Here is a 27,981-nt window from a genome sequence, read left to right as displayed (position 1 = left end):
ACCCGCCGGGGCCGCCGGACAAAATGGCGGCGGGGCGGCCCCTCAGGCGGCGCCCTTAAAGGAGCCGCAGCACCCGCGGCTCGGCGGGTGAGGTTGGTGGCGATCGCTCGCTCGGGGCGAAGAGGCGGCGTGGAGGTCCGCTGAGAGCCGGTGCCGTCCTTCGGGAGCGCCCCAGGGGCCGCCCTGGCCGCCGCGGCGGCGAGCGGTGACACGGCGTTACCATGTCAACGCAGGTAATCAAAGCGGCGGCCTGAGGGGAGACGGGGCGCGGCGGGACCGGGATCGGCCTTGGTGGGTCACCGGGGAGGGGATGGGGGGCACTGGGACCACCCAGGGCCCCGCCGGGGAAGGGGGACCCCCAGGCCAGTCCCCCCTCCCTCCTGCTCTGCCGTGGGTGTCACTGCAAACCGCGATCTGTGCTCAGGAAACAGCGTTACAATGACAACCGCGCTCCCTAAAACAGGAAGAAACGCCCGCAGCATCTTTCTGTCTCTTCGACTCTCACATTCCTGGTCCTGTTTGAGTTGTGCCTCCAAGCAATGGATGGAAAAGAGTGGCTTTTCCTTGCCGCTCTTTTCCTTGACCACCTTTCCCTTCCAATTTTGGAGGGAACAAAATCCATTTCAACGAAGAACATATTCTCAAGACACAACGCGATCACTCACAGACCTCCACGTTCCCGTAAAATCATACTTTTCTATCTTAAAGACTGTCTTAAAACGTGCTCTTTGTTCACTGGGTGTGGGTGTCAGTAAAACTCAGTCTCTGGGGGATGATCCCTACAAGAGATTTGTCCCACAGAACCTGCACATGGCTTTTTCTGCTCTGATCCCCGGGGAAATATCTTCTTCACTGGGGGAAGTGTCTGTTAACATTCTCTGGAATTTCCCAGGCAGTCACGGGATAATTTGTTTGCAGAAAGGGAAGCTCTGGCAATGCCGGAGTTTTTCTCTGTTGCCTGTTTTTTCGCTCTTTTTGGTGCAAAGTGGTTGATTTCTACCTCTGGTAAAAGCAATTGGGATGCAATCCTGTGTTTCTGCCCTCTGCCAGCTCTGTTAGTCTGAGCTGAGGGTATCTGCAGACCTGAAAGGTGTGTTCATTCTTCCCAGTGCCATGAGAACTGGAAGCTGGCACCCTCAGGAGAGCTGGCTTAGATGTGGGTTTGGCACAACGTTCTCCCTGTAGCCCTTTTGTTGTTGTGCAAACCCTTAAGATTTATCCTTATACACAGACTGATGTTCATTTCTGTTCTTCCAGATCTTGTCCTGTGGTATTTGGGATTTCTGGCAATGAGGAAAGGCTCTGTAAGAAAAGTGTTAAGTACAAAACCAACTTCTCCGACACCAAGTCCAATGTCACCTGTCAGCTCAGATACCAGATCCCCGTCTCCCCTTGGCCAACAGACACCTCCAGCTGCTCCCAAAAGCATGGAGCAGGTGTACCAACACCTGGATATTCCAGCAGAAAACGTGGGACCTGCTTTTAAGTTTCATAAAGGTTTGTATAATGAACAACCGTTGGTATGAAAGTACATACCACAAGCATAAAAAGCCAGTGTTCTGTGAGTTGTGTGGTTAAAGATGTATGGTCTGTTGGAAAGAAGCCTGAAAAACTTGCTTTCTTCTTTTTTTTTTGGGAACTCAAATGAAGAAATGAGAATAATGAGACTTTTAGTCCTCTCTGTAAATGCTCCTGATGTGCTGGTTCTTCTCGTTCCCTGGAGAGGGAGGGGATAATTTTCAATGTTTTGCCAATATTCGGTGTGAAATGAAAGACTAATATAAAAATCACCAGGTTCTTTTCACTGCTAAATGTAGTTTCTCTGTTTAATTTCAGGTGAAAATGGTGTTACCCCAGGAGTTAAGTACATCACTGAGCCCCTTATAAAAGGTCTGTCAAAACAGCAAAATTTGGCATGTATAAGCTCACTGAATCTTTCTTCCCCAAAAGATGGGGACAAAAAGTTTAAGGTAAGGTTTTGACAATAACTGGTAATTAAACCAAGTTTAAAGTTGATTTTGGTTTATTTTTTAGCAAAGGTTTGTTTTAAATGGTTGTGAACACCATATTCTGTTAGCTTAGTCCTGCAAACAGTTTCTGTTAAAAAAAAAGGCAGAAAGAAAACCAATTGATTCATTAGAGTGATGTCTAAAACACCATTAATTTGTGTAATGTTTTAGCTTTTGGGTTGTGCTGGTTTGGGTTTGGTTTTTTGGGAGAGGTTTTTTTCTGGGGTGTGTTTTTTAATGGCATATTCTCTTTTATGTAAATGAGACTGGTCCACTGTAAACTTAAAATCCAGTTTTTCTCTTCCAGCACTATAGAAGTCTGTACCTAAAGTGAGGTTTTAGAACCCAACAGTGGAACTGTGATTAATTAAATGTTAGAACACTTGGTGTTTGTAGTGAACAGGTGGTTGTTAAAAACAGAAATCTGCTTTTCTCTTTTTTTAAAAAAAACCCTGCAATGCTGAGGGACTCATTTTGTGTTCTTCAGTACATAGAAAATCTGGAGAAGTGCTCTAAACTAGAGATACTAAATCTTAGTAACAACCAAATAGAGAAGATGGAGAAGTTGGATAAACTGCTGAAGTTACGGGAGCTCAACTTGTCCTGCAACAGGATCAGGTAAGAGGAAACCTGGGCAGGTTTGGTGAGCCCAGGGACAGTAAAGCTGATGTTCTTTTGCTGCTTGAGTTCTCTCCAAAATGCATTTCCCATCAGTTGTATTCAAGGCTAACAGGCTCTGGTGAGATCTTCTTAAAAAGCACAATCTCTTTGGTGTTGGAAGCATGAATAGTTCTGGGAAGTGCTGTCAGTGCTGTGGTTAAATTTGTTTTCCTTGGAAGCCAAGCCAGAAGTGCAGGTTTCCAGATACCACAGTGCAGAGTGTGCCAGTTAAATGCCTTAAAAATTTAATTAAACTTTTACTGCTTATTATTACAGATAATATAATAAGTTTTGTTTTAGGAGAGGGAGCTGACTGGGCTTGATCAGGCAGGCAGGAAACCCACTGAATTGCTTTTTAACTGTTTTGAGAGTCTGCTGCCTTGTTTGAGTGGGTTAAAATTGTTGAAGAGTAATGGTTCATACAATAGCAAATGAGTTTTCATTGCTTTTAATGTTTCTACCAGTGAATTATGATCTTTACTGTGATGAAACCCACTTTGCAGCAGAGAAGTTAAGAATAGGAAGTGGGCAAAACACAGGTTTCTACACATGGCATTCACACAACTTCCTCTCTCAACAGGAATTGAAAAGGCAGAGGAGCTTTTAGCTGCTGCTCCATGTTTTCAGACCTTAGTTATGTACAGCTGGTATATATTCAATAAATAGTATATAAATGAGCACATTCTACTGTCCTTTGTAACAATAATCACATCTTTAGATAAATGCCTGAATAGACTAAAACCTAACATGGTTTCCTCAATGGTTATTTACTGTTTTAATAAAACACTGAAAAATGTAGCTCTTCATGCTGTCAGTTTACAGTTGATCCTTCTTTGTATGGGAAAAAAAAAACACAAAACACTAAAACTTGTTTATTTGGGTTCATCTTTCTCCCATAAGGTTCTCAGGAGAAAAAGAACAAAGGAATTACCACACATTAAAATAATCTAAATATGTAAAAGTAAAGGTTTTGCCACAGAGACAGAAAGTCATTCTGTAATTTTTGATCTTACTTTAGTACTTGTAAGTCAGTTGGTATAATTTAACTTGAATTGTGAGTCCATGGCAGTAAATAACTGTTTTTACTGATCTCTTGGTGATTATGTGAGGCAGATTTTGCTGTAGCTCATCCATAATGCCTCAGCTTCCCTGTAAATTTGTGGCGGTTCTTGATTTGTCTTCTCATTTCCAGCAAAATCGAAGGTATAGAACATCTGCAGAACCTCCAAAAGCTGAACCTGGCAGGGAATGAGATTGAGCACATCCCTGTGTGGCTGGGGAAGAAGCTGAGATCCCTTCGTGTCCTCAACCTGAACCAGAACAAACTGTCCTCAGTAAGTGATGGGAGGCACAGACAGGCTTTGCTCAGGATCCTTCCCTGAGGGAGCTGCTGTGTCCACACTGAGTGACTTACTCTGAAGAATTGCTGAGTGTGTTTCCTTTTGGTCAGAAAAACTCCTTTTGTGCAGGGTTTTGAAGATACAAACCTGTAGGATGTTGTTTGAGACAGTGGGAGTTTTTGGGAGGTTGTGAATATCCACAGGCCTTGGGGGCTTGAATTTCCAAGGTCAAACTTCATTAAATTTACCCTCTTTACATTTTTTAATAGAAGAAGCCATTTGATTTTAGGAAGTGACTTTAGTCATAGTGCTGTGTGTTTGGGTAGGGTTTTAGAGATTACTCTTTAGCATAAACATTAAAATAGATCCTTTGATACAAACCTAACATAAGCCATTCTACATAATCAGAAGTTCACTCCTGGGGGTTTAATTGTTCTTGGAAGGATGTCTGATCATTGTTCCCTTTCTCTTTGATTTAGCTCCATGATATAGCTAAACTAAAGCCTCTCCAAGATCTGACCTCTCTATTCCTTGCTGATAATCCAGTTGGAAATCTGCCTCACTACTGCTTGTACACAATATTCCACTTGAGAGCACTGGAAAACTTGGATGGGCAGCCCGTGACAAATCCTGACAGGCAGGAAGCTCTGCAGAGGTTTAATTTAGGTACTAGTATGTTAAATCTAAAGGGAGTGACAGAAAATCGAAGTTTTAGGAGAAGACTTTTCTATTTGAATGTTTCTGTCATTCTGTTTTGCAGAAGAGATAAAAAAATTAGAGAGAGAGTTGGAAAACACAGTCAAGGAGATGGAGAACCTCAAACTGACCCAGTCCAAGGTGCTCGAGCAGCTTCACCATCAAGATGAGGTCAACAAATCGTTGAAAGAAAAGACTTTGCAACAGAAACAAAGCTTTGAAGACCTACAAAGGGACCTGGGCACCAAAAATGAGCTGGTAAGGTAATCACCTGCACTAGGGAAATACTTGGACACAGAGTTGTCAGTGTGAGGGTTCAAATGGCTGGAGATTTATGGTTAAAACTGAGACAAACCTTAGGGACTTCAACTCTCTAAAGAGTGGTTATTTACCAGTGGTTCTTCAACATTCTTTCTGTAGAAAAAGTGAGTATATTGAACCAGCAGTCAGTATCACTCTTGTCATTTATGGCAACTTGTTTGTTTGTCTCTAGTAATTGTTTATTTTTGTTTAAAATCTGGGCAATTGATGAAAGGTTAAGTGTCCTCTGGCTGCTAAATTGCTGATGTACTGAAATATCCTGCCTTGGTCAGGCTCTAACCTGCTGCTGCAACGAGGGAAAAAGTGAATACTTTTCCAAAACCAAGATGTGCATATGAGCTGTATGTCAGTAGTAGCCCTTGACTGTTATTTTGGGTAATGTCCATTGGTTTACTTCTATTTTATTCACATAATCCTAAAATCTTATATTTTAATATCTTTCATTGATAGCTATAAAATGCAAGGAAAGTCCTGTTGACTTGATAGTGATGAATTGTGAGTGACCTGATGGGAACTTAATAGATGGCTTTTGTCTTGTTAGACTTTGTCCTCTAAAACTTCATCCTCCAGCCTTTTGATAGTTAACACTTCCCCAGCTGTTTATTCTCTGAGCACACCCCCACTAACCAGCAATCTGTTTCTAAAATGCAGTTTTCAGTATAGTGAGATTTAGCAGCAAATACTTTGCAGTTGGGACCCACTGTTATCCTTGGGGTGACAAACTTTGCTTGCTTCTCTCCTCCTTCAGCTGGTGTGTTGGTTTGTCCCAGCCCCCTTTCTGCAGAGCCTTTATTCCTCACTGAAGGTAGCCCCCCTGTGCTCCTACCTGCATGGTTATTTTATTTCTAGGATGTATTTGCACTTTCACTGACGTAGCAACATTAGTATGAAGTGCTCACTGTGGGTTTGGATACAATTTTCTTGATATTTTGTTTTCCTTTTCTCTGAAACACAGTTAATTTTTGCATGACGTTTTATCAGGTTTTAAAATCTTCCTTTAAGCCTTTCCTGTTCTTATCTTTTCCTCCATTAGTCCTGCTTTCCACTGTCTGTTGGAATTGTGCTGCATGTTCTCCCTCAGGTATTCAGTGTGAAAAGTTGATTTAAGATGAAATCACATGATGGACCTTTACTTAAAAATAGCATCAAAACCTACAAAGTTAATCTAAAATGAAATGCATAAACTTGTACATTTGACAATTGAGATATTTTGTTTCTTTTACAGGCTGTGAGTGTTAAAAGCTTCTATGCTCATTGGTAGCAATAAATACATTGATTATTTGGCCTGGATTTTGCTAGAGGATCCCAGCCAAATTATTTTTTTTATCCTAAGTTAGTAACAGATTTCTTTTTAAACCTTTGATGCACAGAAACTTCAAAGGCCTTTCATGTGATCATTTGTGTTCTATTAATTGTGGGGCTTCTGTCTCCTCTTAATCATCATTGTACCTCCTAATAAAGCTGCACTTTGTGATGTCCCCGCTCTGTGGTGTGAGGTGTGAGCTGTGTTCCCCAGCTGTGGCTGTGCCCTGCTCTCTGCAGAACTGAGCTGGGTGTGCTGATGGCACTTGGATGAATTCAGCTGACCCTGTCCCTGCTTTCTCAGCTGAAGCAGAAGACAGTGGAGCTCACCCGAGCCTGCCAGAAGCAGTATGAGCTGGAGCAGGAACTGGCCTTTTACAAGATCGACGCCAAATTTGAGCCACTGAATTATTTTCCATCTGAGGTAATAATTTTAGAAGAACGGATTTTTTCGTTGCCCTTCCTCTGGATTTTCAACTTGGAAAATAAAGTTTTCTAGAATTCTAATAGACAGTGCTTGATTAAAAGTTATTAGCTACAAAATATAATATATTTTGAATATACAATATATATGTATATTTGTATATATAATATATACAAAATATATTCATTTTAAAATCATAAGATATAAGCTTTCAGCCAAACATTGAGTGATATTTAATGTGCTGAATATTAGTGTACACATCTATATGTGTGTGTTTTAGCTGAGTCCTTGAGCAAATATTTCATTCTTAATAACCAAAGAAATGATAGGCCCTTCTTCTGGCTTAATTTTGGAGGCCCTTTTACTTGGAGAAATCCCACAGGCCTGAGTTAGATGGTATTAAAATTTCTGTGCTTTTTCTGTTGAATTTTTCTCCTAGTAGAGCCCACCCTCTCTGTCATACCTGCAAACAAATATGGAGATGCCTGAATGAAAGCAGTCTCACAAGGAATGTGAAGATCAGTAATAATTAACTATAACTAAGTTATGTCTGAGTAAAATTTAAGTGCAACAATGTAATGGACTAAGTATAATCTAAGTAAATCTAAAATACAAAGATAAAGTTCTTCCTAACAGGAACTTGTATTACACATTTGCAACAAACTGGTCGCCCCCCAGTTGGGTCAGTTTGTTTTTAATTCTGTTCTAAAATAACAATATTCAAGGCCAAGCAAGTCAAGTGGAATCTGTTTTCTTCTAATTATTCTCATTTCAGTTTGGTTTAAATGTCTGTTATGAATTGTCTGCAGCCAGATTTCTGGGATAAAGAGAGATTGTTTCCTGCATTTCAGGAGGTTGAGGTGGATGATGTGCCCGGGGAGAGCCCCTACATTGGCAAGGCCAGGTACAAGAGGAACATGTTTGTGAGGGAAGGATTCATCGCTGACAGGGCTCAGCAGCTGCACCTGGGCAAAGTGCAGAGACAGGGAGAGGACTTCTGGAGGAAAACCCAGCTGGAACTGCATCTCCAAACTCTGGATGAGCTGCTGGAGAGTAAAGAAAAAAAGATTAATTCAGGTAAAATCTTATCCTTTTTTAATCAAATAAAATTTAAATATGTATATCATATGAAATGTGGTTTATTCCGCTGACATAAGAAGTGCTGTCATTTCTACACACTGTGCTTGCATTTTGGGTCAAAGCTCTTGCCATTTCTTATGGCTGTTATTTTACTATAACTCCATAGGAAAGGATTGCACGTTATTGAAAGCACAAAGCTAGGGAGGTTTCATGTTTGATGCATTAATTTCATTGTGTAAGACTCACTAAAAGAACTTTAGACACACTTTTTGAGAAACCAGAATGTGTTGGCTGTGATTATCACTGTGTTAAGAAAACGCTGATTTTCTGGTGATGGAAACTGTGTATCAATGTCATACACAATATTATAAAGTATCTTGTGGGATTGTGGGGTTTATGTTGGTTTGTTTTTTTTTTGTCTGCAGCACAAAGAAGATTGGAAGAACTGCAAAGTGCAATTGGAGATGCAGAGCAACGAGTTTGGAAGGTAACAGAGGAACTGCGACAACTGGAGGCTGCTCTGGATCAGAAAAAAGTAAGTTGTTCCACAAGTGACAAAGGAAAGTGTTTGAAGAACTGTTGATCTAGAAAATGTAACTTTTTCTCCCCATTCTTTTCAAGAGGCCACTGCACATATATAAACCCATTTGTCATGCCTCAGAAAAATCTGAGAGGCTTTAAAGAGCTTGTTTATAAACCACCTGTCAGAGTTTTGGTGCAATTAATGGCATCTAAACATGTGTTGCTGCTGCTGATTGACTTTCCCCAGAATGCTTTTGAGAAACCTGCTGTGTAGGTTTAGTGGTGCAGTTAATAAGCAACCTGGCTCCATAATTGGCAGCAAGAATTAATTTAAAGCCATTTATCAGCATTAAGCTAAAATTGTATTTTCCATTACTTCAACTGTCATCAATTATTGGTATTTTTAGTCTTTTAACTCGCCTTAAAATCAATGCCCAGGATCTTTATTTGACTGGTAAGTATGGTCTTGATCAGCTGTGTATTTCCAGTTAAACCCACTCAACCCCCTAATGCTGCCTCCAGATATCCCAGGCCAACAGAGAAGCAGTCGAGCAGCAGTTGAGTGAAAAGATACAAATCCTGCAGGAGCTACAGAAGGAAACCTTAGAACTGGAAAAACAAATAGAGAAACAGAAAAGAGAAATAGGGAAAAAACAGAAAGAGCTGGAAGACTTGCAGAGTTCTCTTGCTTCTGTAAATCCTGAGGATCCAAGACATGTAAGTAAAACCAAAATCTGAAGTTTTTATGCACTGAGAACTGGAGCAAAGGCTGCTTTAACAGACCAGCATTCAATTGTGCCCCTTTCATCAGTTATATATTCCTTTTCTGTTTATCAAAGTCATTAACTGTTACCAGTTGAAAAACACACAACTCCTCACAGGTAAAAAAACACCTCCAAACCAACTGACTTTGGCAAAACTCTTGAACAATTAATTTCCACAGCAGCTGCTGCCCAGCATGTTAAGAACTGAATCTTTGTGCTCTGCACAAACACACTGTGCAGAGCCTGGGGGGCAACTCCTGTGGGAGAAGCCCTTCCTGCCTCCCTTTGTGGAACCTGGCCTTGAAGATGTTAAAGCTCTGTGTCTGGCAGTGCTTCTCCAGCCTTTCTGGGGGGACTGATGGCCCTTCCCTGTCACACACACTCCCCTCAGTGCTGACAGAATCAAGGTCTCCGAGGTCACCTCTTCCAGGGCTGGGGCAAAGCCGGCTGTGCCAAGCAGAGCTCGAGCTTCACAGTCTCATTGTTTTTACCCTCAGGCAGGCAGGGCTTTTGATTTCTGGGTTCTTCACTGCGTTCAGGAACAGCACGTGCTTGTAGACATTTTAAACCGAACCGAAATTGAGTTGGTGTTTTTAAAAAGCTTATCTCCAATGGAAGCGTGTCGGGCCGGCTGGATGCTTCTGAGGAAACAATGGCAGAATTGTTACGCTTGGCTCCTGTTTTCGGCAGAGCCCGCAAACACTCTTTTAAAAAAAGGGGGGGAAAAGAGCATTTTAAAACTTTTTTTGCGCAGTTGCTGGGTAGTTGAAGGGCCGGGGAGGCTCCCGGGGCACGGCAGGAGCGAGCCCGGCCCTTCCCGCGGCCCCCCTCGCTTCGAATCACAACACAGGAAGCGCTGCCGGGGCCAACGGCCGGGAACGGGACCGGGACCGGGGACGGAGCAGGAGCGGGGACGGAGCGGGCCAGGGCGGCAGCTCCGGCCCCGCTCCCGAGCGGCAGCCATGGCACAGCCCCTTAATCCCTTCCCGAGCCCAGGCACCGGCTCGGGATTCAAATGAAGCCCGGCCCGGGGTGGGGCGCTCGGCAAGGGGCATCTCGGGGAGAGAGGACAAAGGCAAAGCTGTAAGTGTTCGCGGTTGTTGTTTTTAAACATCATTTCTTGGTGACATTCAGCAGCTGCAGCGGCGACTCGGTTTGGGATTTACTTGTTGATATTTCACTTTTGAAAGCTGAGGGGTGGTTTGTTTTTAGCAAGGTTACAAGTCGAATCGCGCTGATATGGATGTTAAAAATTAACTTCCGGTTTAATCCGTTAAAAATCCAAGAAAATATGGATTTTACTTTTGTTATGGAAGCAACTTTTAAAGTTGGTTTTGGTTTCTATTTTCCTGAGAACTTGCATTTAAATTTTGTACTGCTGGCTCGATTTATTCTTTTTGAAAAGTGACAAAAAGGTGCTGTTTGTCGTGACAGTATAATTCTGTATTTGCCCAAGTTTCCGGCATTTGAGTCGTTTCTGAGCAATTTCATAGCAGTGAGAAACAACACTTTATTCTGTTGACAACCACGTTTTGTATACAGCTGAAACAATCAGCTGATTCATCCTAAATGCATCAAGTCCTGACCAAAGTCTGTGTATCTCCGAGAAATGTTTTAACAAAATAATAAATATTCTGCTTTAAGTAAAGCTTAACTGTAAAGTTGGCCAGACTTGCTGGTTGCTCAGAGTATTTTCCTTGGAGTGCTGACCTGACATGTTCTAAAGCATCATCTGCTCCGAAGGCAATGCAGGACGACAGGATTAAAGGTTCTGGAAGAAATCATGTTTGTTCTTGACTGAGAGAGGAAATGGTAGAACACAATGTAAAGGCAGGAAGAAAGATAGTAGTCATGAGGAATGATTTATAAATGCAGGCTTTATCCACCATGCCTGGGCAAGGGGGAGGCTCCAAACAATGCTGCTGGTCACAGATTGCTGCTTATCTGGGGTTCTTTGTGGGGCAGGAGGGGGGGAAAATAAAACCCCAAACACCACAATGTATGACTTTTATTGCTGATAGAGGGACACTGCAGAGCTGAGACAGATCACTGGTTGGAGTTTTTTAAATCTATGCTTTCCCTTTCCAACTGCTCATTACCAGGCTCACATGAAAGCTCAGAAAGCAGGTAAAGAACAGCAGCTGGATATGATGAACAAACATTGCCAACAGCTGGAGAGTCGCCTGGATGAAATGCTCTCCAGGATTGCAAAGGAGACTGAGGAAATCAAGGACTTGGAGCAGCAGCTCACTGATGGTAAATTTGAATTTTTTTCTTACAGTATTTATTTTTAGGAAAACATGACAGTCAAGGATTCAGTTTTGTTTATCTTTGTGCAAATGAAATACGGAATGTGTAGGAAAATGTTGAAAAACTATTCTTAACTGATGTAAAAGGGCACTGTGTGTGTTCACCTCACTTGTACAGGGTTGGGGAAGGTCATTTGTGAGGTTTTTCCCTTGTTTTCTTTTTCCTTAAGGTAAGGGCTAGGGTTTGAAAACTGACTTGAAGTCAATGAAGTAAATTTATGCATTTACTACACACCTAATCTATGTAAAAGTGACTATCCCAGAAAAGAACATGATTATAAAAATTGAAACAAAATTGATTTAGGTGTAAAGGTAACAAATGTCACCTTAGGTGGGAGGGAGGAATGAGAGTTAAAAAGAGTTTCTTTTTAACTCTCCCAGTGGTCAGGGAAATCCTGAAAGCACAGACATTTTCTCCTTGAGTTCTAGGTACTTGTTGTAATTACTTACTCCAAAAGGCAAACATTTAAAGAAGATGAAGAAAGCAAGTTTTGTTTGTTTTGTAAAGAAATGTGACTTCTTAACAATCTCACGTTTGTTCTGCATTTCTGCAGGTCAGATAGCAACAAATGAAGCCCTGAAAAGGGACTTGGAAAGTATCATCATGGGATTGCAGGAATACCTGCAAAGTGTCAAGTGCCAGGCAAAACAGGCCAGTGAGGAATGTAAGAAGTTGCAGAAGGATAAAGAATCTTTGCTAGAAAGGTTGGCAGATCTAGAGGAGGATAAAAACAACCTGGAAATGGTTGCCATGGATGCAGAAAATATGAGAAAAGTAAGGCTTAATACCTTTCTTCCCAAATTCAGATGTCTAAGAGTAACCTTGAAAAAACAAAAGGCTGATGAGCAGATTTGGACTAGGGAAGCACAGTTCCTTGGACTTGGTATGGTAACATCAATTAGATGTGCCCACACACCTTGAGAATAGAATCTGGCCTTTAAAACCAGTTGCCAGAGACTTACAGTAAATATGAACTTCATGGGAGATGCCTCAGAAATGCAGGTTTTACCTTTCAGGCATCACTACAAATGGACTTGCAGGTGACCCCGTGGGGAGTGGGACACTGGCCAGGGATGTGTTACCAGCTTGGATCTGTCCTGTCAGCCCTGATTTAGAGCTGTCCTGGCACCCTGAGGAGTTTGATGTGAGCCTGGATTCCAGGGACACATCACTCTGTCACTCTGGCACCTCGAGCTCCACCTTTCTAACCTGAGTGTCCATTTCTGACCAGTCAGAGCAGCATCACTGACCCGACCTTAAACATTAAACCCTTCAAGTTTTAATGTTTAGTGAGTACCTGGGTTAAAGGGGAAGAGAGGCACTGTACTCCTAAGAAATCCTGGCTCTCTGTGTACATCCTTCTCAAATGACTCTGGAATTCCAGGAAATTGCAGTGCTGGAGAGGGCCCTCCAAGAGCAGCAAGAAATAAATGAGTCTCTCCGAGATGCCCAAGGGAAGGTCAGTGCCTATGAGGCTGAGCTGGAGGCCCAGCTGAGAGAGAGGGATGCTGAAGCCAAGCAGCAAAAAGAAGAATTTGAAAGACTGAAACAACTTAGCCAGGTAAGGACAGAGCTCTGGTGCTGCCAGAGGTGTTACCTGCCCCAGCATGAGGGACCAAACTTCCCTCCCTACCACACCTCCAACTTTTGGTTTAGTTGTGCCCCCAAATGGAAGGTGGCACCACTTTGCTGGGCTTTAGAACTTTGCTTGGGTCCAGATGGTTTGGTTGGAGTTGTTTTGTTGGATTTATTTTTAGGAGGTGTTGTTATACTGTTACTGTTTTAAGGAATGCATCTGTTGTTGTGTGTTTAGTGCCAGGTTGGGCTGGGGAGTGGGGGTGTTAATCTGAAGGTTTTCTGTGTTTGTAGATGGAACTGTCAGCCCTGCAAGCTGAACTTGAAAAAGAAAGGCAGGTGTTAGAGAATGCTCAGACCAAAGCACAGCTGGCAGAAGAGAAGGAACAACAAAATTACAAGCTCCTTTCTCAGTTCAAACAGCTGCAGGTGAAGTGTTTGTTGTATTAAAAATTTAAGCTTTTATCATTTGTAGATTTGTTTACTTATGTCTGTGTGGATTTTTTCGGTCTTTTTTTTTAGGGAGACAACAATCTCCTGAAAGAACAGCTTAAAGATCTTCAGGACCAGCTAAACCATGCAGTTGGGAACTTAATTCACCCTGAGGAAGTCTTGGCTTGTATAAATGAACTCAGGCAAAAGCTTCAGTCAGGGGCTGGAGAGATTCAGTGAGTAAAGCAGAAGTACAGATAGTGTGAGATGTGTGCATGTGAAAGGGACAGTGACTGTTCCTCTGTGCTGGGCACTGGGGAGGCCACACCTCGAATCCTGGGGGCAGTTTTGGGCAAGAAAAACATTGAGGGGCTAGAGCATGTCCAGGGAAGGGGCTGGAGCAGCAGGAGAGGCTGAGGGAGCTGGGGGGGCTCAGCCTGGAGAAAAGGAGGCTCAGGAGGGACCTTCTCACTCTCCACAACTCCCTGACAAGAGCAGGGGAACCAGGGGGGTCAGGCTGTGCTCCCAGGGAACAAGGGACAGGGCAAGAGGAAACAGCCTCAAGCTGTGCCAGGGGAGGTTTAGATTGGATATTTGGGACATTTTCCTCACTGAAAGGGTTGTCAAGCCTTGGAAGAGGCTGCCCAGGGCAGAATGAATGTATAGTGTATGTCTTAAACTTGCACTATTGTCTCAGGATTCATTATTTCAGTACTGGGCATCACAATTTCAAATGGTTATTTTCTGTCTTGGAACCTGAATTGTTTCTCTTTCAGGTGCCCAAATTCAGCTGATGTTGTAGGGAAAAGCCTTGCAAATCTGCAGAGGGAATTTAATGACATCCTTGCTGATGCTGAGAGGGAAAAAGAGAAAGCCTGGGCTAGACAGAGACAATTGCAGGAAGAAATGGTATCCCAGCAGGAAAAGCTGGAAGAGTTACAGGAGAAATATAGACAGGCAAGTATCAAACAACTAAAGCAAGAGTATTTCAGCTTAGTCTAAAAAACTTGCAGCTGAAGGATCAAGTTTCATTACAGATGGAGCTTTGCTACACTTTGTCTTTCATGTGACAGTGGAGTCTGGTTTTATTTTTTAGTAGCTTTCTGATTTTTGCCTGATTATTTGGCAAATTAGAATTTAGACTCAATAATATGTCTCAGAGGCAACAAAGAATTGAAGTATCAGGAGAAAATTACAGCTATTAACCTTCTTGAAAGATCACTGTATATATCACTAACAAATAACTTGGGCACTCTTAAAATGTTATAGTTACAGGGGCAAAGCAGTTATTTTTCCTTTCTCTTTTGGTACCAAGTGTGCTGGTGATTGCATTTTCCAAAAGTTTGTTTTATTAAATCAGAAAAGAAATAAAAGTATTTCTGGCTACTCATTCTAACTTATTTCACTTACAGGTTAAAGCTGAAAACAGGCAGAATAAGAACAAAGTCCATCAGTTGGAGAATGAAATCCAGCATTTACATGATAAAATAAAGAACATGGAAGAGATTCAGGGCCTTGCTGACCAGCAGCTCCAGGAGGCAGATGAAGAGAAGGAGGCTATTCTTGCTCAACTGGAGGATTTAGAGAAGAGGGTAAGAATGAGTGAGGGCAGGTCCATGCACTGTGTTTGCTCAGAAAAGAAGACTCAGAAACTTCTGCCTTATTTTGCTTTCTAAGATAAAACAGGCAGGAATAAAAAGGTTAAATATAACATCTTCCTTTTCCTTAAATTTTATGGTTTGTTCTTGCTTTAGTTTTTTTTCTGTGCATATAATACAAAATGGGATAGAGAGCCTTTTTTACTTCAAGCTTTTCAAACATACCATTTTCCTGCTTTCAGAAAAAACTAGAAGATGCCAGGGCACAACTGCAGGTTGTGAGTCTGGATAAGGAGCTGAAGGAACTGCAGAGAGCCATTGTCACCTCAGATAAGTTGGCAGCCACAGAGCTCTCCCTTGCTAAAAACCAGCTCAAGGCTCTTCGGGGGACTGTGCTCAGGATTAATCAGGAGAGGGCTGAGGTAAATCAGCATTGCTAATTAATTGCTTGTTAGTGCCATCGCAGTGGGAACAGTCCTGGTGTCCTTTAAATCAGCTTCAGAGCTTCCTTCTGCACTGTCCTGCTGCACAGGAGCTCTTGCTTGGGCCAGGGTTTGAAATCCAGAGGATGAAGGAGTGATTTGGGTATGGGCAGGTGTTCCTGTGAGGGAAGGGGAGAGAGAGGCAAATTAAACCTCTTGTTAGTGGAAAGTCAAGCAATAGATAATCTATTGTTCTGGGAGATAGGAAAGCAAAAGAAAGGACTATGGAAGTTTGTGCTTGCACAAACTGGAAACAGGTTTTAAAACTGGGAACCATTTTTGGCTCTGTGCTGACACCTCCTCTGTACAAATACTGCAAAGTTAAAGGAGAAACATTGTTCTCCATGAACTTTGCCAGTTTCTGGAATGCCAGAACAGGCAGATGCTGATGCTTCTTTTTGGTCAGCTTTTCCTAATGACACCTATGCAAGCTTTTGAAGTGTTCCTGCAAACTAAAGCTCCAATAAAAATCTCGATTTTAGGAGATTGAGGAAGCTGAGGAGTTCTGTGCTGAGGCAGCTCGTGCTGCCCGGGATCTGGCCAGGGCAGAAGCAGAAATAGAATTGCTACAACAACAACTCAAAGAGAAGGAAGAGCAAGTAGGTTGCACTGGTGTTTGTTCATGTTATATTGTATCATGTTCTATGGGAAAATACCTATCAGTGAGTTTCTGAGAATGCCACATTTAGAGGTTCTTGCCCTGCCCTTTTCCCCCAGGTTTTCCTGAGTCATGATGTTCTTCCCCCCCCCCCGTCACCTGCCCAAGAACAAAATGAAACCCTCCCTGACTTTTAAGCAAAATCATTCCTTGTTCACTCAATCATCTCCCCATGAGCCTCTGTCTCATGAGGGAATGGGAAGAACAATTTTGTTCCCTCAAAGTGATACCTGTGTTCTGCTGAGTGAGAATTTTTGTAGGGATGGATTGGGCATGGGCAAAAAGTTTTAACACAATCTCTGATTTAAGCTGAAGTGCTTTGCCTTGATTTAAACTTGCATTTCAAATAGTTTCAGCGTGAAATGGAGAAAGCTGGAGAGAAGGCTGTTGCATCAAGCCCTCAGAAGTTTGAAATGGATAAATTAAATGAAGTCATGGAGCAGCAAAAAGCAGAAATCGACCGTTTAAGATGGTTGTTGGATAATATTGGGACAGGTAATTCTCTTTTCTCTCCTCTTATTGCAGAGAGGCAGGGACAAAAAAGACGACTATTCCAAATTTCTCATTGTTTGAGCTGAGAATCTGGAGAATGAGGTGTTCAGAACACCTCCTTGTACAGCTCTACACAGGATAGGTGTTAATTTTCATTAGTTTGTATTAACAGCACTTTTTATAGCTATTTGGAAAACAGGTTGTGCTATGAATTTAATTTATGCTGCTCTGGAACACTGTCAGAGATCTGTGTGAGGAAAATGGGCAGCAGTTACCTGGATATGAACTTGTATTTCTACAGTCTTAAAATGCCAAACCCCCCAGGGCCAGTCTATGTCTGTCACCAAATCCAACATTTAGTTTGGTTCCCCCAGCAGTTAAACTTTTTATTATTTTTTCAGGTTACCAGGATAATAATGAGGGGGAAAGCTGAATGCAGTGTTTATTTAATTATTTGCCTTGCATGCCTCTAAAACTGTGATTAATTTACAGTTAACAAAGATGAAGTTGACAACTTACAGGGGGAACTTGCAGCCCTCAGAAATGTGCTCTCCCACCACAGTGATTGTATCCCCAGCACAGCAGATCCCTGGAAAAGAAGAGGATACTGGTATTACCTGCCACCATCACAGGTCAGGAATAAAAACCCTGTTATAGATTTTTTTTTTTTTTCCCTTATGGAAAGCCATTTGGTGTGGGAAAGTGCATTATAAACTTACTGGATTTGGGAGGAACTGAAGAACAAACATTGGATGCCATGTAAGAGAAATACTGAAACAAAACACACCCAAATGTTCCCTGATAAAGCCCATTACTGTGTGTAACAGGAATCCAGTGTACATAACATTTAGAGACAGCTCCTCAAAGTGCAGTGCTGCAAATTCATTTAGGTAAAGGTTAAAAGGGGATGTTACAGACAGGCATTTACTGGAAAGGAGCATTTGTCTGAGTTTAAAAGAAATATTGTTAAAATATATTTAATGGTCCTTTTTTAAAGCAACATCATGTTTGGAAATGAGCCAGCAGAGTGTTTGTGTAGCCTGCTCCTGAAAAATCATTAGAACATCTACAACAAATGCTCTATTTTACATGATTTGTCATTTCTAGATTAACACACGCTGTATTTTTTTTTTTCTTTAGGCTTCAACTCCTGCTTCCCAGAGCACAAAGGACTCTGGAGTGTGTTTGGGGTGCTCTGGCTCATCCCCATCCAGGAGAGGGGGTGTCCAGGACAGGCCACGTGGGAGGGAAGACTTACCCAGCCAAGGAGGGTGTTGGGTTTATTCCCCAGCCAGAAATAGGTCGTACAAAGCCAGTTCTGGTAGAGGTAAGTCAGTGCCACAGGCTCAGGATGTTCAGGAGCCCACTAAAGATGGACTTGCTTAGGGATCACAGTGAATGTTTTGATGTGCATGAGGGAATATAAATGCTTATTACTGTTGAACTCATTATCCAGTTTCAGCAACATTTGATACATTTTTGTACCTTATAGAATTTAAAATATTTGAAGACTACTGAAAAAAGGGGTTAAACTACTAAAAAAATGATTTAAACTAACCTGTGGTTTGGGTTTTGTTGGGTTTTTTTTTTTTTTAGGTAAAGATAGAAGAGCGAAAGAAGATGGTGAAGGAAATGCAGGAACTCCTGTTCCAGAAGAGCCTCCCTTTGTGCCACCTCCTGGCACAGTTCTGTACACTGCCCTTCCAGATGGTGCCCCTGCCCCTCAGGGAACAGGGGTTTATGGCCCCCCTCCTGCAGCAGCCTGTGTAGGAGCAGTTGCTCCTGGATCCATCATCCATGGCCCTCCTCCTGTGGGAGCCCAGGTGGTTTATGGCCCTCTGCCTCCAAACTTCACTGTCCCTCTCGTTCCCCTGGGAGTGCTCCACTGCAACGTGCCTGAACACCACGATTTGGTAAGAACCAGGGGGGAACTGCCTGACAAATGGATTAGAAAAAAAATCCCTGTGCTGGGAGGGTTCTGGATCTGCTCCTGACAGGAGCAGATCCTCTCCTCTCGGGAGGACGGAACCAGACCCCGGATGTTGATTTTCTTGGTGCGTTCCCCGTGTGCAGGAGAGCGAAGTGTCGAGGCTGGAGGACACCGTGTGCTACCTGAAGTCTCAGAAATACAAAGAGAGGTGCTCAGAGGCAGCTGAGCAGAAATACAAGAGAGAGGTGGAGAAACTGCTTCAAAATGTTGAAGAACTTGAGCACGAAAGGGCAGAGCTGGAGTGTGAGGTGGCAGAGCTGCGGCGAGCGGCTCAGAGGCAGAGCAGGCGCAGGTGAGGGACTGCTCTGGGAGTCAGCATTGGAAATAACTGAACTCTTGCCCAGTAAAAGTCAGTTTTGACTCATTCACAGCTCTAGAACTCCAAGAGGCTCCAGACCTCTGGTATTTTTGTATTTTAATTCCATGTTTTTCCTCCCTGACCTTTTAGGGACTTCATTGATGGGTACCCCGACAACCTGCTGGCAGAGCTGCAGTTGGAAAGGTCTCTGAGGCACCAGGAGGACGTTGCAGAGGAGGTTGGGTGTGTGGAGAAGACTCTCCTGAAGCGCAGAGCTGAGCTCAGGGAGGCAGACAGGCTCCTCTCAGAGGCTCAGGTGGAACTGGAGAGCACCAGGGGAAAGGTGAGAAAGCCAGAACTGAGAGCAGAAGGATTTAAGTGTTGCATTGGTTACTTTAAGCAGAGGGTTTTTGGTTGTCTAAGCAGTTCATTTTCATGTGGATAACCTGAAGCCTCTTAAAATGCTTCTATATGAAAATAAGTCGTGGGATAACCTGTGCTAAAAGAAAATGTTTTAGTCCCTGCCAAAGAGGAGGAAGATTTCCTGCTCTGGCCAAGACAAAAGGTTCTACTTCGTGGTAGAGAGGGAGAAGGCTCAGGTGGAATATTCAAGCTAGGAGGTCCCTTTCCAACAGCTGACTGCAGGATATGAATGTGGAAATCACAAGATGGGATGTGTTGTCTCAGTTTTCAATTTTTCTCTAGACTAAAGAGACTCTTCAGAAGTACAGTCATGCCAAACAGCATCTGTCCTGCACCGAGTCAGAGGCAAAGGAGCTGGAGCAGAGGGCTCAGGAAATGGCCACTAAACTTGTGAGAGCTGCTCAGCAACTCAGGTACACTGTTCTTGTGGGTCTGTGACCCAGGGGGATGAGGAGAAGGATTAGATGCTTTCCAGTATCAAAGTAGTGCTTTTGGAGAGGGAGAGCTGTTCAAATGTTAATATAAAAAGGTAAAAATCCTTTTTTAGGTTATTACAGGCAGATACAAAGGATTTGGAACAGTACAAGAGGGAACAAGAAGGTATTTTGAAGGAAATCAACCAAATGGTGGCTGCAAGAGACTCTGAGTTCCAGTCACTGAACCAGAAGATAGAAATGCTCTCTGAAAGGTAAGGGGTTGGAATTTACCATAAACTGTATTAGATTAAATAAAGAAGTCCTCCTCCAATAAGTCACTGCCTTAAATATTCTCTCCTGTTTTGACTCATGTTTTTATCCTCCCTCCCAGTCTTCAGAAGCTTCAAGGAGATATTAGACTGGCAGAAGGCAATGAGGACCATCACCTCCAGATCATTAGAGAAGCAGAAAGCCTTGTTCAGGGCAAGAAAACTGAACTGGAAACACTGAAAGATCAGGTAAAGCTCAGCTTACTGACCCTGGGCTACCAATTTTATTGGTTCTGCTGGAACTGAAGGCTGAGAAGAGCCTTAAGTCACTTTTTCTTTTTTGTGTGTGAAGCCACAAAACCAGAATCTTTCAGCTGATTCTTCTGTTAACCTTGTGCTCTGTAGATTTCTGCTCAGCAGCAAGAGCTCCTGTTCCTGGAGCAGCAGGTGAACCAGAGAACAGAAGAGCTCCATGTCCTGCAGGAGTGCATTTCCCTAAAGAAAGGGGACCTCAAGGAAGCCCTTCGGGATGGAGAGACAGAAGCACATGAGAAACTGCGCCAGATAAGGGTGAGTCTGTTCCACATCAGCTCCCAGTTCCTTCGAGAAAAAGGATTGGAGTAGCAAAAACATTCCATGAAGTTTCCACAAAGTCAGTTTGGCTTTCTACCACCTCCCCAAACCCGCTGAAAAATGGGGTTATGAAAAATAAACGTGCAAGTTTATGGGTTTGGTCCAGATGCACAACTAAGAACTCCCCAGCTCCAGTAATTCTGACAGAATTGGTCCCCTGAGAACTAAATGACATTAATGACTTCCTGTTGCTGAGATGAGCAGCTGCTGGAGCAAGTCAGTGTGATCAGTGTGTGTCAAACACAACACAGCTGCCTGTGCCCAGCCCCACTTACACTGAGAGGATTCTGTGCTTCCTTTCTGAAATAAAAACAAAGTATGAGGTTAATTATATTTTGTGGTTTGGTTTTTTTCGTGGGGGCTTCCTGTCTGGCTTTGTTTTAATGGCTGTTATTCACTGCAATGACAGTGTTATGGTCAGACTTGTAGATCAAAACCTTTGCAGAATTACTGTAAATAATCAACAAGCAAGACTTTAACCTAAACATTCTGTATTTTTTGTTTGTTAAACAGTATGATGGAATCAAATGGAGCAGAATATTGATGACAGACTTAATTAAATGATGTTATAAATATTTAGACCTTATATTTAAAAGATTGCAAATAATGGCATTCCTTGTGACACTGATATATTTCCACAGGAAATAAAAGTCATTTTAGAAGAGCTTAATGTTGAGAGGAAAGAACTGGATGCCCAGCTGAGTGAGAAAAGAGCACAGCTTTCATTCCTGAACAAGGATATTAGAAAGGAGGAAGAAAACCTTCAAGGAATCCTTGGGCAGATCACCAAGCACAAGATGGGTATGTCCCTGCATTTACTCACTGCTGTTTTGATTGGAAAGAAACACACAGAGCTCTTAATTGTGCATCACCACAGTCTCCTCATCCTAATCCAATAACCTTTATTTATTTCACCTTTCTAGAGCTGAAACATGTTCTGGAAATGCTGGAGCTCGAAAAGAACGAACTTCAAGGTTTGAAACTGCAGCACGAGCAGAAGGTCAATGAGCTGGAGAAGACTCAGGTGGCAATTCTGGAGGTGAGTGTTGCCTCTGGAGCTGATACAGGGACTGGGAGAGGTTCTGTGGGTCTGTGAAGCTCTGGGTAAGAGAGTCCTGATGCTTTTAAATCAATCAGTTCCTAATCTGATTTCAGCTTATCACAGAAAAGCCTTAAGTCTGCTTAGACCCTTTAAAATAATGGGATTTTTTGGTGCATGGGGGGGAGAGGGGGCAGAAACACAGAAGGCTCTTCTGTGGCTGTTGGATGATGGGAACAGTTTCCTTAGCATGAGCTTCCAGAGTCTTTTTCTCTGGATTCTGTTTGTGTCCTCACTTGCACAGGGTGAGTCTCATTTCCACCACAACCTTCCTCACAAATCCCCTCCAACCCGGCCAGGTTTTCAAACTGCTGCAGGACATTAATACTTGTTCCCCTTCTGGATCATAGAAACATGTTCAAAATGCCTGTTGGTTTTTGTTTTTTTGGGGTTTTTTTGCAGGAGAAGCTAAAACTGGAGAAGGTTCAGAGGTTATTTCAGTGCCAGCAAGGGGAAGTGGAGAGGCAGGAACAGCTCCTCGAGAAAGACCGGCAGGAGAACCAACAGCTGGTTTCCCAAATGCAAACTCTGCAGAACAACCTCGAGGCCCTGGCTAAGGAGAAGGAAAAGCTCCAGGAAGACTCCTGGAGTCTGGAGAAGAGGTTGTCACAAACCAGAAGGTGGGGGGATATTTTCTTGCTGCAAAGCTCAGAAGGGCTGGGAAGTGCTTGGAATGCCCGTTTGTCGGAATTAAAAATACAGCTGTAACTTTGAGGTGCCCCATTATACAGAATGTGCAGCTCCTTCTGTCCTGGGGAGGTTTTATTTTAAGCCTGAATGCAATAACTTAGAGAAAATACTCAGCAGTGGAGCTGGTGAATTCAACAGCATTTGTTATATCCTGGCACTGCCACGAGAAACGTTGAAAAAGTTAAATATTGAATCTTGGAACGGGACATTTGTCTTGCTCTGACTGCTGGGTACCACCCCCTTGGGCTGAGGAGATTTCACTGACACTTTTTAAGGATTTTCAACCAACCAAGAATATCTATTCACATTTTACAGAGACTTAACTGCTGCTGAAGACAGCAGCAGAGCTGCACTGTCCAATGTAGAAAAAATGGAACTGAAGGTTAAGAACCTGCAGCAGGAGGTGGAGCTACTGAGCAAGCAGAAGAAATCACTGAATGGAGAGATTGTTGCTGTCCAGGAGGATCTTCAAGGTAAAGATCAGTTTTTGGGCTTAAGCTGTAATACATTTCAAGAGAAATTGTGTTAAAAGACACACTTTAACTCAGGTGTCTTATGTTAAATATCCAACATGCTCAGATGTCTCTAGGCAGAAAGTGTCAAGAAGATGGAAATTTTAGAAACTGCTTCTATTGTTCATTCTTTACTTAAGAGAGAATTTCTGTGTGCAGGGATTTCAAACTGCTGATTGAAAGACTCTTGTTGCCAAATATTTTTTCTAGGAAAAAAGGAAGAACTAGAAACAGTGAAAGGAGAACTGAGTGACTCCAGGGAGCAGCTCCAAGTAGTGGCACAGGTTGGTTTTAGTGAAACACAAATTTATTGCCACAGGGGGAGGAGGTTGAGGCACAGCAGGCACAGCCCATCCCTGTTTGTCTGGGCACTCCAGCTCAGCCTCAGAGCCTGGCAGAGCTCAGAAACTGAGTCTGGAGTGGGTTTGATTGTTTTTTAAGATACTTTAAAACCAACCAACCAGCCAGCCCTGGTTTCTCCCCTGGTGGTTCCTGCTGTGCCAGTCCACTCAGGGGGTTTGCATGGAAGGAAATGCTCAGGGTGACCAGGGTTGGTGAGTTCTGTGCTCTCAGACACAACCCTTCTGGCCAGAGAGCTGCTCCTCTCACCAGCCCCTCCTCTCACCTGGGTTTGGTTTGTGTTGCAGGATTTGAAGAACAACACAAGGCAGCAGGAGGAGCTGCTGAGGGAGCAGGCAGCCCTGAGAGGAGACATCCAGGAGTATTTGAGGAAGCGTAAGGATCACCAGGAGAGGCAGAGGAAGAGGGAGAACCAATTGGAGGAGCTCCAGAAAAAGATTGAAGAGAAGGAAACAGAACTGGCTCAACAGGAAGAGGTAACGAGCCCCCTGACTTGCCTCACTTCCCCTGAGCTGAAAAGTAAGGCAGCCAAAAAGTGTGGGGGGAGAGTTTACAAACAACCACAGCCTGGCTTGGCTTGGGAGGGACCTTAAAGCTCCTCCAGTTCTCTCCAATTTGTGCTGCTTTAGCTTCTGTAATGTTTCTTAGAGGTGGTTTTTGTTCTCCTTGGTGTTCAAGCTCTGAGTGGGGGGGTTTCTGGCAGGTTCTCCATCACCTCAAGCAAAGTTCAGAGCGTGAAGGAAAAAAGCTGGAAGAATGTACAGCTAAAGTGAAAGAGGAGAGAATCCTCTTGGAAAAGGAACTTGCAGATCAACACAAGAAACTGGAGCAGACAACAGCAAAAGTCAGGCTGGCAGAGGAAAACCTTGGGAAGCTGGAAAAGGAGGAGTCCAGATGTGCAGCTCTGGAAGAAACTGTCAGAAAAAGCAGTAAGTCATTGCCCAAATTAATTGTTTCCACCTCTGGGCCCTCAGTCTAAGGGTACCAACAAACATTTCTGTTCATCTCACTTGGTTTCTTGGTGTTTGAAAAGCGTCTGCTGTGTGTGAAATGTGCCAGGATGGTTCAGGCTCTGCTAATCAGGATTGGTTTTAAAACATGTTAATTACAGAACAGCAGCTGTCAGAAAGAGAATCACAGTTACAACGGAAAGACAGAGAAATACAGTGTCTTCAGGAGGAACTGGAAGTCTCCAAGTCTGAGCTAAAGCAGCTCCAAGATCTGATGGTGTCAGAGAGGAGAGAAGCAGAAAAACAAATCTTGAGTCTGAAAGAAAAACAGAACATGCAAAGGATGGAGCTTGAAAGAAAACTGCAGGTAAGTCCTGGCTGAGGGGAGAAGGTTTGGGGGGTTATTTTAAACAGCAAAATGATAGAACACCCATTTTTGTACAGGAGGAACAAAACCCCCTGGCCAGACACAACCAACCTCTGGTATTTCCAGGCTGTGCTGCAGAGAACCTGAGTTACTCCTCTTTAATCCTGTTTCAGCCTTTTAACTTGAAGAAATTATGTGGGTTCTCTCAGTTCATATTTGTGCACTGGATGCTCCCACTAAAAGGCATCTTCCTGCATTTTCCCAGGAACAAAAGCATGAAAACACCAGTTTGCAGAGTGATGTGGCAACAGCTGAGCAAGTGGCCCTCAGGAACCACCAACGAGCCAAGGGCCTCGTGAAGGACCTTGGGCAGATCCAGCAGCACTACAGGGACCTCCAGAGCCAGGTGGGTTTGAGGGTTGATCACTCCCAGTCAAGTTCATTTGTGCTGGGTTTGAGTCTCCTGTCTGCTCTGTCACAATTACAAATACACCTCCTTGGCATAACCAGTCATGATTTATGCAAATCACTAAATGTTATCAACGTTCAGGGCTACTCAGGGAGCCTTTAACGACCTGTCAGTGCCAGCCTGGGCCAGCTTCTGCTCTTGAGACTCACTTTGAATTAAAAGGGATTCCACCTTGTCTGACGCCTTCTAGTCCTTTAATAAATCCTTTATAAATTGCTTCCAAGCCCTTTAAAAACAGGGTCCTGCAGAGAAGAATGTTGTTGGCAACTGGAAAGTATTCAGGAAGGCCCTGCAAGGTTTAAGTGAACAAGTTGTGTCCTGGAGTTTCCTGTTTCCATCCAGGGGGTTTCCCTGGCAGAGTTAATGCTGGAACTAGAGCTGCAGCTGGGCAGAGGTTTTGGGGGTTCTGACTGCAGTGGTCCTGGTGTAACCCTTTCAAAGTAGCCCCTCTGGACAGATGAGGTGTTTGTAACCCAGTGCTGAGACTGTTCTGTGCTGCAGGTCAAAACCCTGGAGGAGAGACAAAGGGAAATGGAGAGTGCAGCAACACTGCTTAACCTGGAGGTCGAAGATGAAATTAGGACGGGGTTTAAATCTCCCAACTCCTCTTCTCTGTACCCGCTGGAGGATCTGGAAACATCCTCTGAAGCAAAGGGAAGCCTCTTGTGTGAGTCTGGGGACTGGGAGCCCTTCACTGCTGCTGACAGACAGCTCCTGTCCCGGGGAGACAAGTGGAACATCTCCAGTATCTTCATAATGGTAAAAAGCTTTGGGAAAGCAGCTGCTGCTGGTGCTGCAGCCATGTGTGGGGTCCCTGTCCCTGCTGTGCTCATGTGCCTCTGTTTCCCCAGGACGAGCAGTGGCGGGGGGAGGCGCTCCGGGAGCAGCTCCAGCAGCACGAGGACCGGCTCAAGGTGCCACATCTGTGCCTGTCACACCCACACGGCCCCGGGGCCACTTCCACCCCCCCCCAAACACCCCAGGGGTGGGGGATCCACCCCCAGCTCGGCCAAATCCACTCTGGAGTGACCAGGGACAGGAGCTTTGGGTGGGGGAAAAGTAAAACAGTAGAAGCCTGGCAATGCAGGCTGGAGCAAGATGAGTAATTTTAATTAGCAGTTAACTGGATTTTAGAGTATTCCAAGAAGATTCCCTCACTTCTATCACACGGTGGTATATCAGCAACATGACAGATGAGTTCAGGGCCGCCCATGAAGGTGATGGGGGGGTTCAGTTAGAACATGGCAAAGGCCATCAAAACAGAGCCTGTTTAAAAACAATTCCCTAACCCACTGCCCCCTGCTTGTGGTGTGAGACTGAACATTCCAGCCCTTATGGCTTGACTTGACCTTTTCAAAAGGGTGGGAAGTGGCCCTGCCTGGTGTAACCAGGCCTGTCCTGTGTCCAGTGGGCAGTGCCCTGGTGTGACCCCCCTGTCCATGCCCAGGCCCAGCTCTGGCAGTCCCTGGCCCAGCAGGCCGAGGTGCTGCTCCGGGGGAAGCAGCAGACGGCCGGGAGCCTGCACAGCCTGCAGAGACAGCTCGATGAGCTCCACCACCTGCTCAGCTCTGCCTCCGACTCGCTGCTCCTGGCCAGGAGCTCCAGCCTGGGATCCCTCAACAGCACTCTGAATTCAACAAGAACTCAGGTAATGTGCTGCTGTGGGCAGCAATTCTGTTTGGGGGGGTTTTAATGTTTTTTTTCTCACTGGGCAGGGGCTTCTGAAGGGGGGTGATCACACCCTGCACTTACTCTGGCAGTAGCTGATGCATTTGGAAAGGCTGAGCTTTCCTCGGAGTGGTTTGGGCTTTTTTTTTCTTAATCTTTTGTTCTCTAAAATCAAATTTTTTCTTGTTTTTACAAAGTCTAATGTCTCTGTTAATTGAAGGCATTAATTACTCAGACTTTACTGCTTTTCCCAGGCCTCTCTGCCAGGCCTTGCCGGGGTCCCCAGCAGGCTGGGAAGCGTCTCAGGATCTCCCACGACACGTTCCTGCTCCCAAGGAATCTCTCGGTGAAGCCAGAGGTGAGACACAACCTCAGCCTGGTCCCAGCCTCCCTGAGAGCCTGGAATGCCAAGGGACACAGGGGCAGGAGGGGGTTCCCAGCCCACTGTCCCTTCCCAGGGCCGTGGTGTCTGTCCTGGTTTAGGGGTGTGTTCTGCAGGAGGAGTCTCTGGGCAGGAGCTGCTGGGAGCTCTCCTGGAACACAGAGGGACCAAGTTAAACATTAAGCTTTGCCATCCTTGGCCTTTCAGTAACACGTTTTTGGCTTAGGAACTGTCCAGCCCAGTGGCTGAACCTCTGGCAGGGCTGATTCCACAGCAGCCCAGGACAGAACTGTTCTTTTGGACCAGCTGAAGTTAAAATTGGTACTTGAAAAGTGGCTTCACATTGGAAGAGCTCAGAGCACACCCACAGCTCAGATGTGGGCCCTCAGCTGCCACCTCTGAAGACTTCTCCTACCTCACTGTGTGAGCCCTGTCTGACAAGGCCTTTGCCCACAGGAGCTGCTGCAGGGCCTGCACTGTGCTGTGAAGGTTTTGTACAACTGAAGAACAGGTTTATGTATATGTTGGGTTTTTAAAAAAAAAAAAAAAAACAAACTATTTTAAATGAGTATTTAAATGTGCCCAAAACCACCTCCTATTTAAGTGCTCAGCTCTTGGCCAATTTTGACTTTACAGAAACCTTGTTACGAGGCTGGACTTGTCCCCTGACCTGTTGCCAAACACATGGAGGTTTTAAATACAATTATTTTTTTGAGTACTTCCTTAAAATAAACTTTTGTGATCGATGCTTTTACAGGGGGGTGGTTGTGGGTTCTTTTCCTTAAAGCTG

The 27,981-nt window shown here is 44.0% G+C and overlaps 1 protein-coding gene across 4 annotated transcripts; it reads left to right on the top strand.

Annotated features, from left to right (window-relative positions):
* The first annotated feature begins 6 nt into the window (after positions 1–6).
* CNTRL (centriolin) lies at positions 7–27,945 on the top strand. 4 transcript variants are annotated; one of them, XM_032708490.1, is made up of 45 exons: positions 7–233; positions 1,258–1,497; positions 1,837–1,970; positions 2,497–2,627; positions 3,862–4,003; positions 4,489–4,675; positions 4,770–4,963; positions 5,775–5,831; positions 6,633–6,752; positions 7,604–7,829; positions 8,258–8,367; positions 8,877–9,071; positions 11,221–11,374; positions 11,982–12,202; positions 12,813–12,989; positions 13,298–13,432; positions 13,526–13,671; positions 14,212–14,392; positions 14,848–15,027; positions 15,276–15,455; positions 15,998–16,114; positions 16,524–16,668; positions 17,158–17,297; positions 17,806–17,992; positions 18,262–18,578; positions 18,739–18,947; positions 19,104–19,296; positions 19,659–19,789; positions 19,924–20,064; positions 20,184–20,310; positions 20,467–20,631; positions 21,336–21,495; positions 21,618–21,733; positions 22,196–22,413; positions 22,799–22,956; positions 23,206–23,279; positions 23,643–23,831; positions 24,059–24,284; positions 24,467–24,672; positions 24,938–25,078; positions 25,643–25,900; positions 25,993–26,055; positions 26,589–26,789; positions 27,064–27,167; positions 27,648–27,945. In XM_032708490.1, exons 2-44 carry the CDS (start codon positions 1,290–1,292, stop codon positions 27,157–27,159), a joined length of 7,056 nt encoding a protein of 2,351 aa, XP_032564381.1. In that variant the 5' UTR covers positions 7–233; positions 1,258–1,289; the 3' UTR covers positions 27,160–27,167; positions 27,648–27,945. The 4 variants fall into 4 exon arrangements, with proteins under 4 accessions (XP_032564381.1, XP_032564380.1, XP_032564383.1 ...); XM_032708489.1 differs by having other exon boundaries at positions 27,064–27,945; XM_032708492.1 differs by lacking the exon at positions 5,775–5,831 and having other exon boundaries at positions 8–233; positions 18,268–18,578; positions 27,064–27,945.
* The last annotated feature ends 36 nt before the right edge of the window (positions 27,946–27,981 follow it).

This window comes from Chiroxiphia lanceolata, chromosome 21 (assembly GCF_009829145.1).
Source record: "Chiroxiphia lanceolata isolate bChiLan1 chromosome 21, bChiLan1.pri, whole genome shotgun sequence".
NCBI lineage: Eukaryota > Metazoa > Chordata > Aves > Passeriformes > Pipridae > Chiroxiphia > Chiroxiphia lanceolata.
This window is presented reverse-complemented; position numbering and strand designations above follow the sequence as displayed.

What these genes read in the sequence shown, in the direction of transcription:
- CNTRL (XM_032708490.1), top strand. Translation starts at nt 1,290, where the DNA reads ATGAGGAAAGGCTCTGTAAGAAAAGTGTTAAGTACAAAACCAACTTCT. An exon ending in TGGGCACCAAAAATGAGCTG is followed by an intron (nt 4,964 to 5,774) that starts GTAAGGTAATCA and finishes CTCCTCCTTCAG; the next exon opens with CTGGTGTGTTGGTTTGTCCC. An exon ending in AGAAACTGTCAGAAAAAGCA is followed by an intron (nt 24,285 to 24,466) that starts GTAAGTCATTGC and finishes TGTTAATTACAG; the next exon opens with AACAGCAGCTGTCAGAAAGA.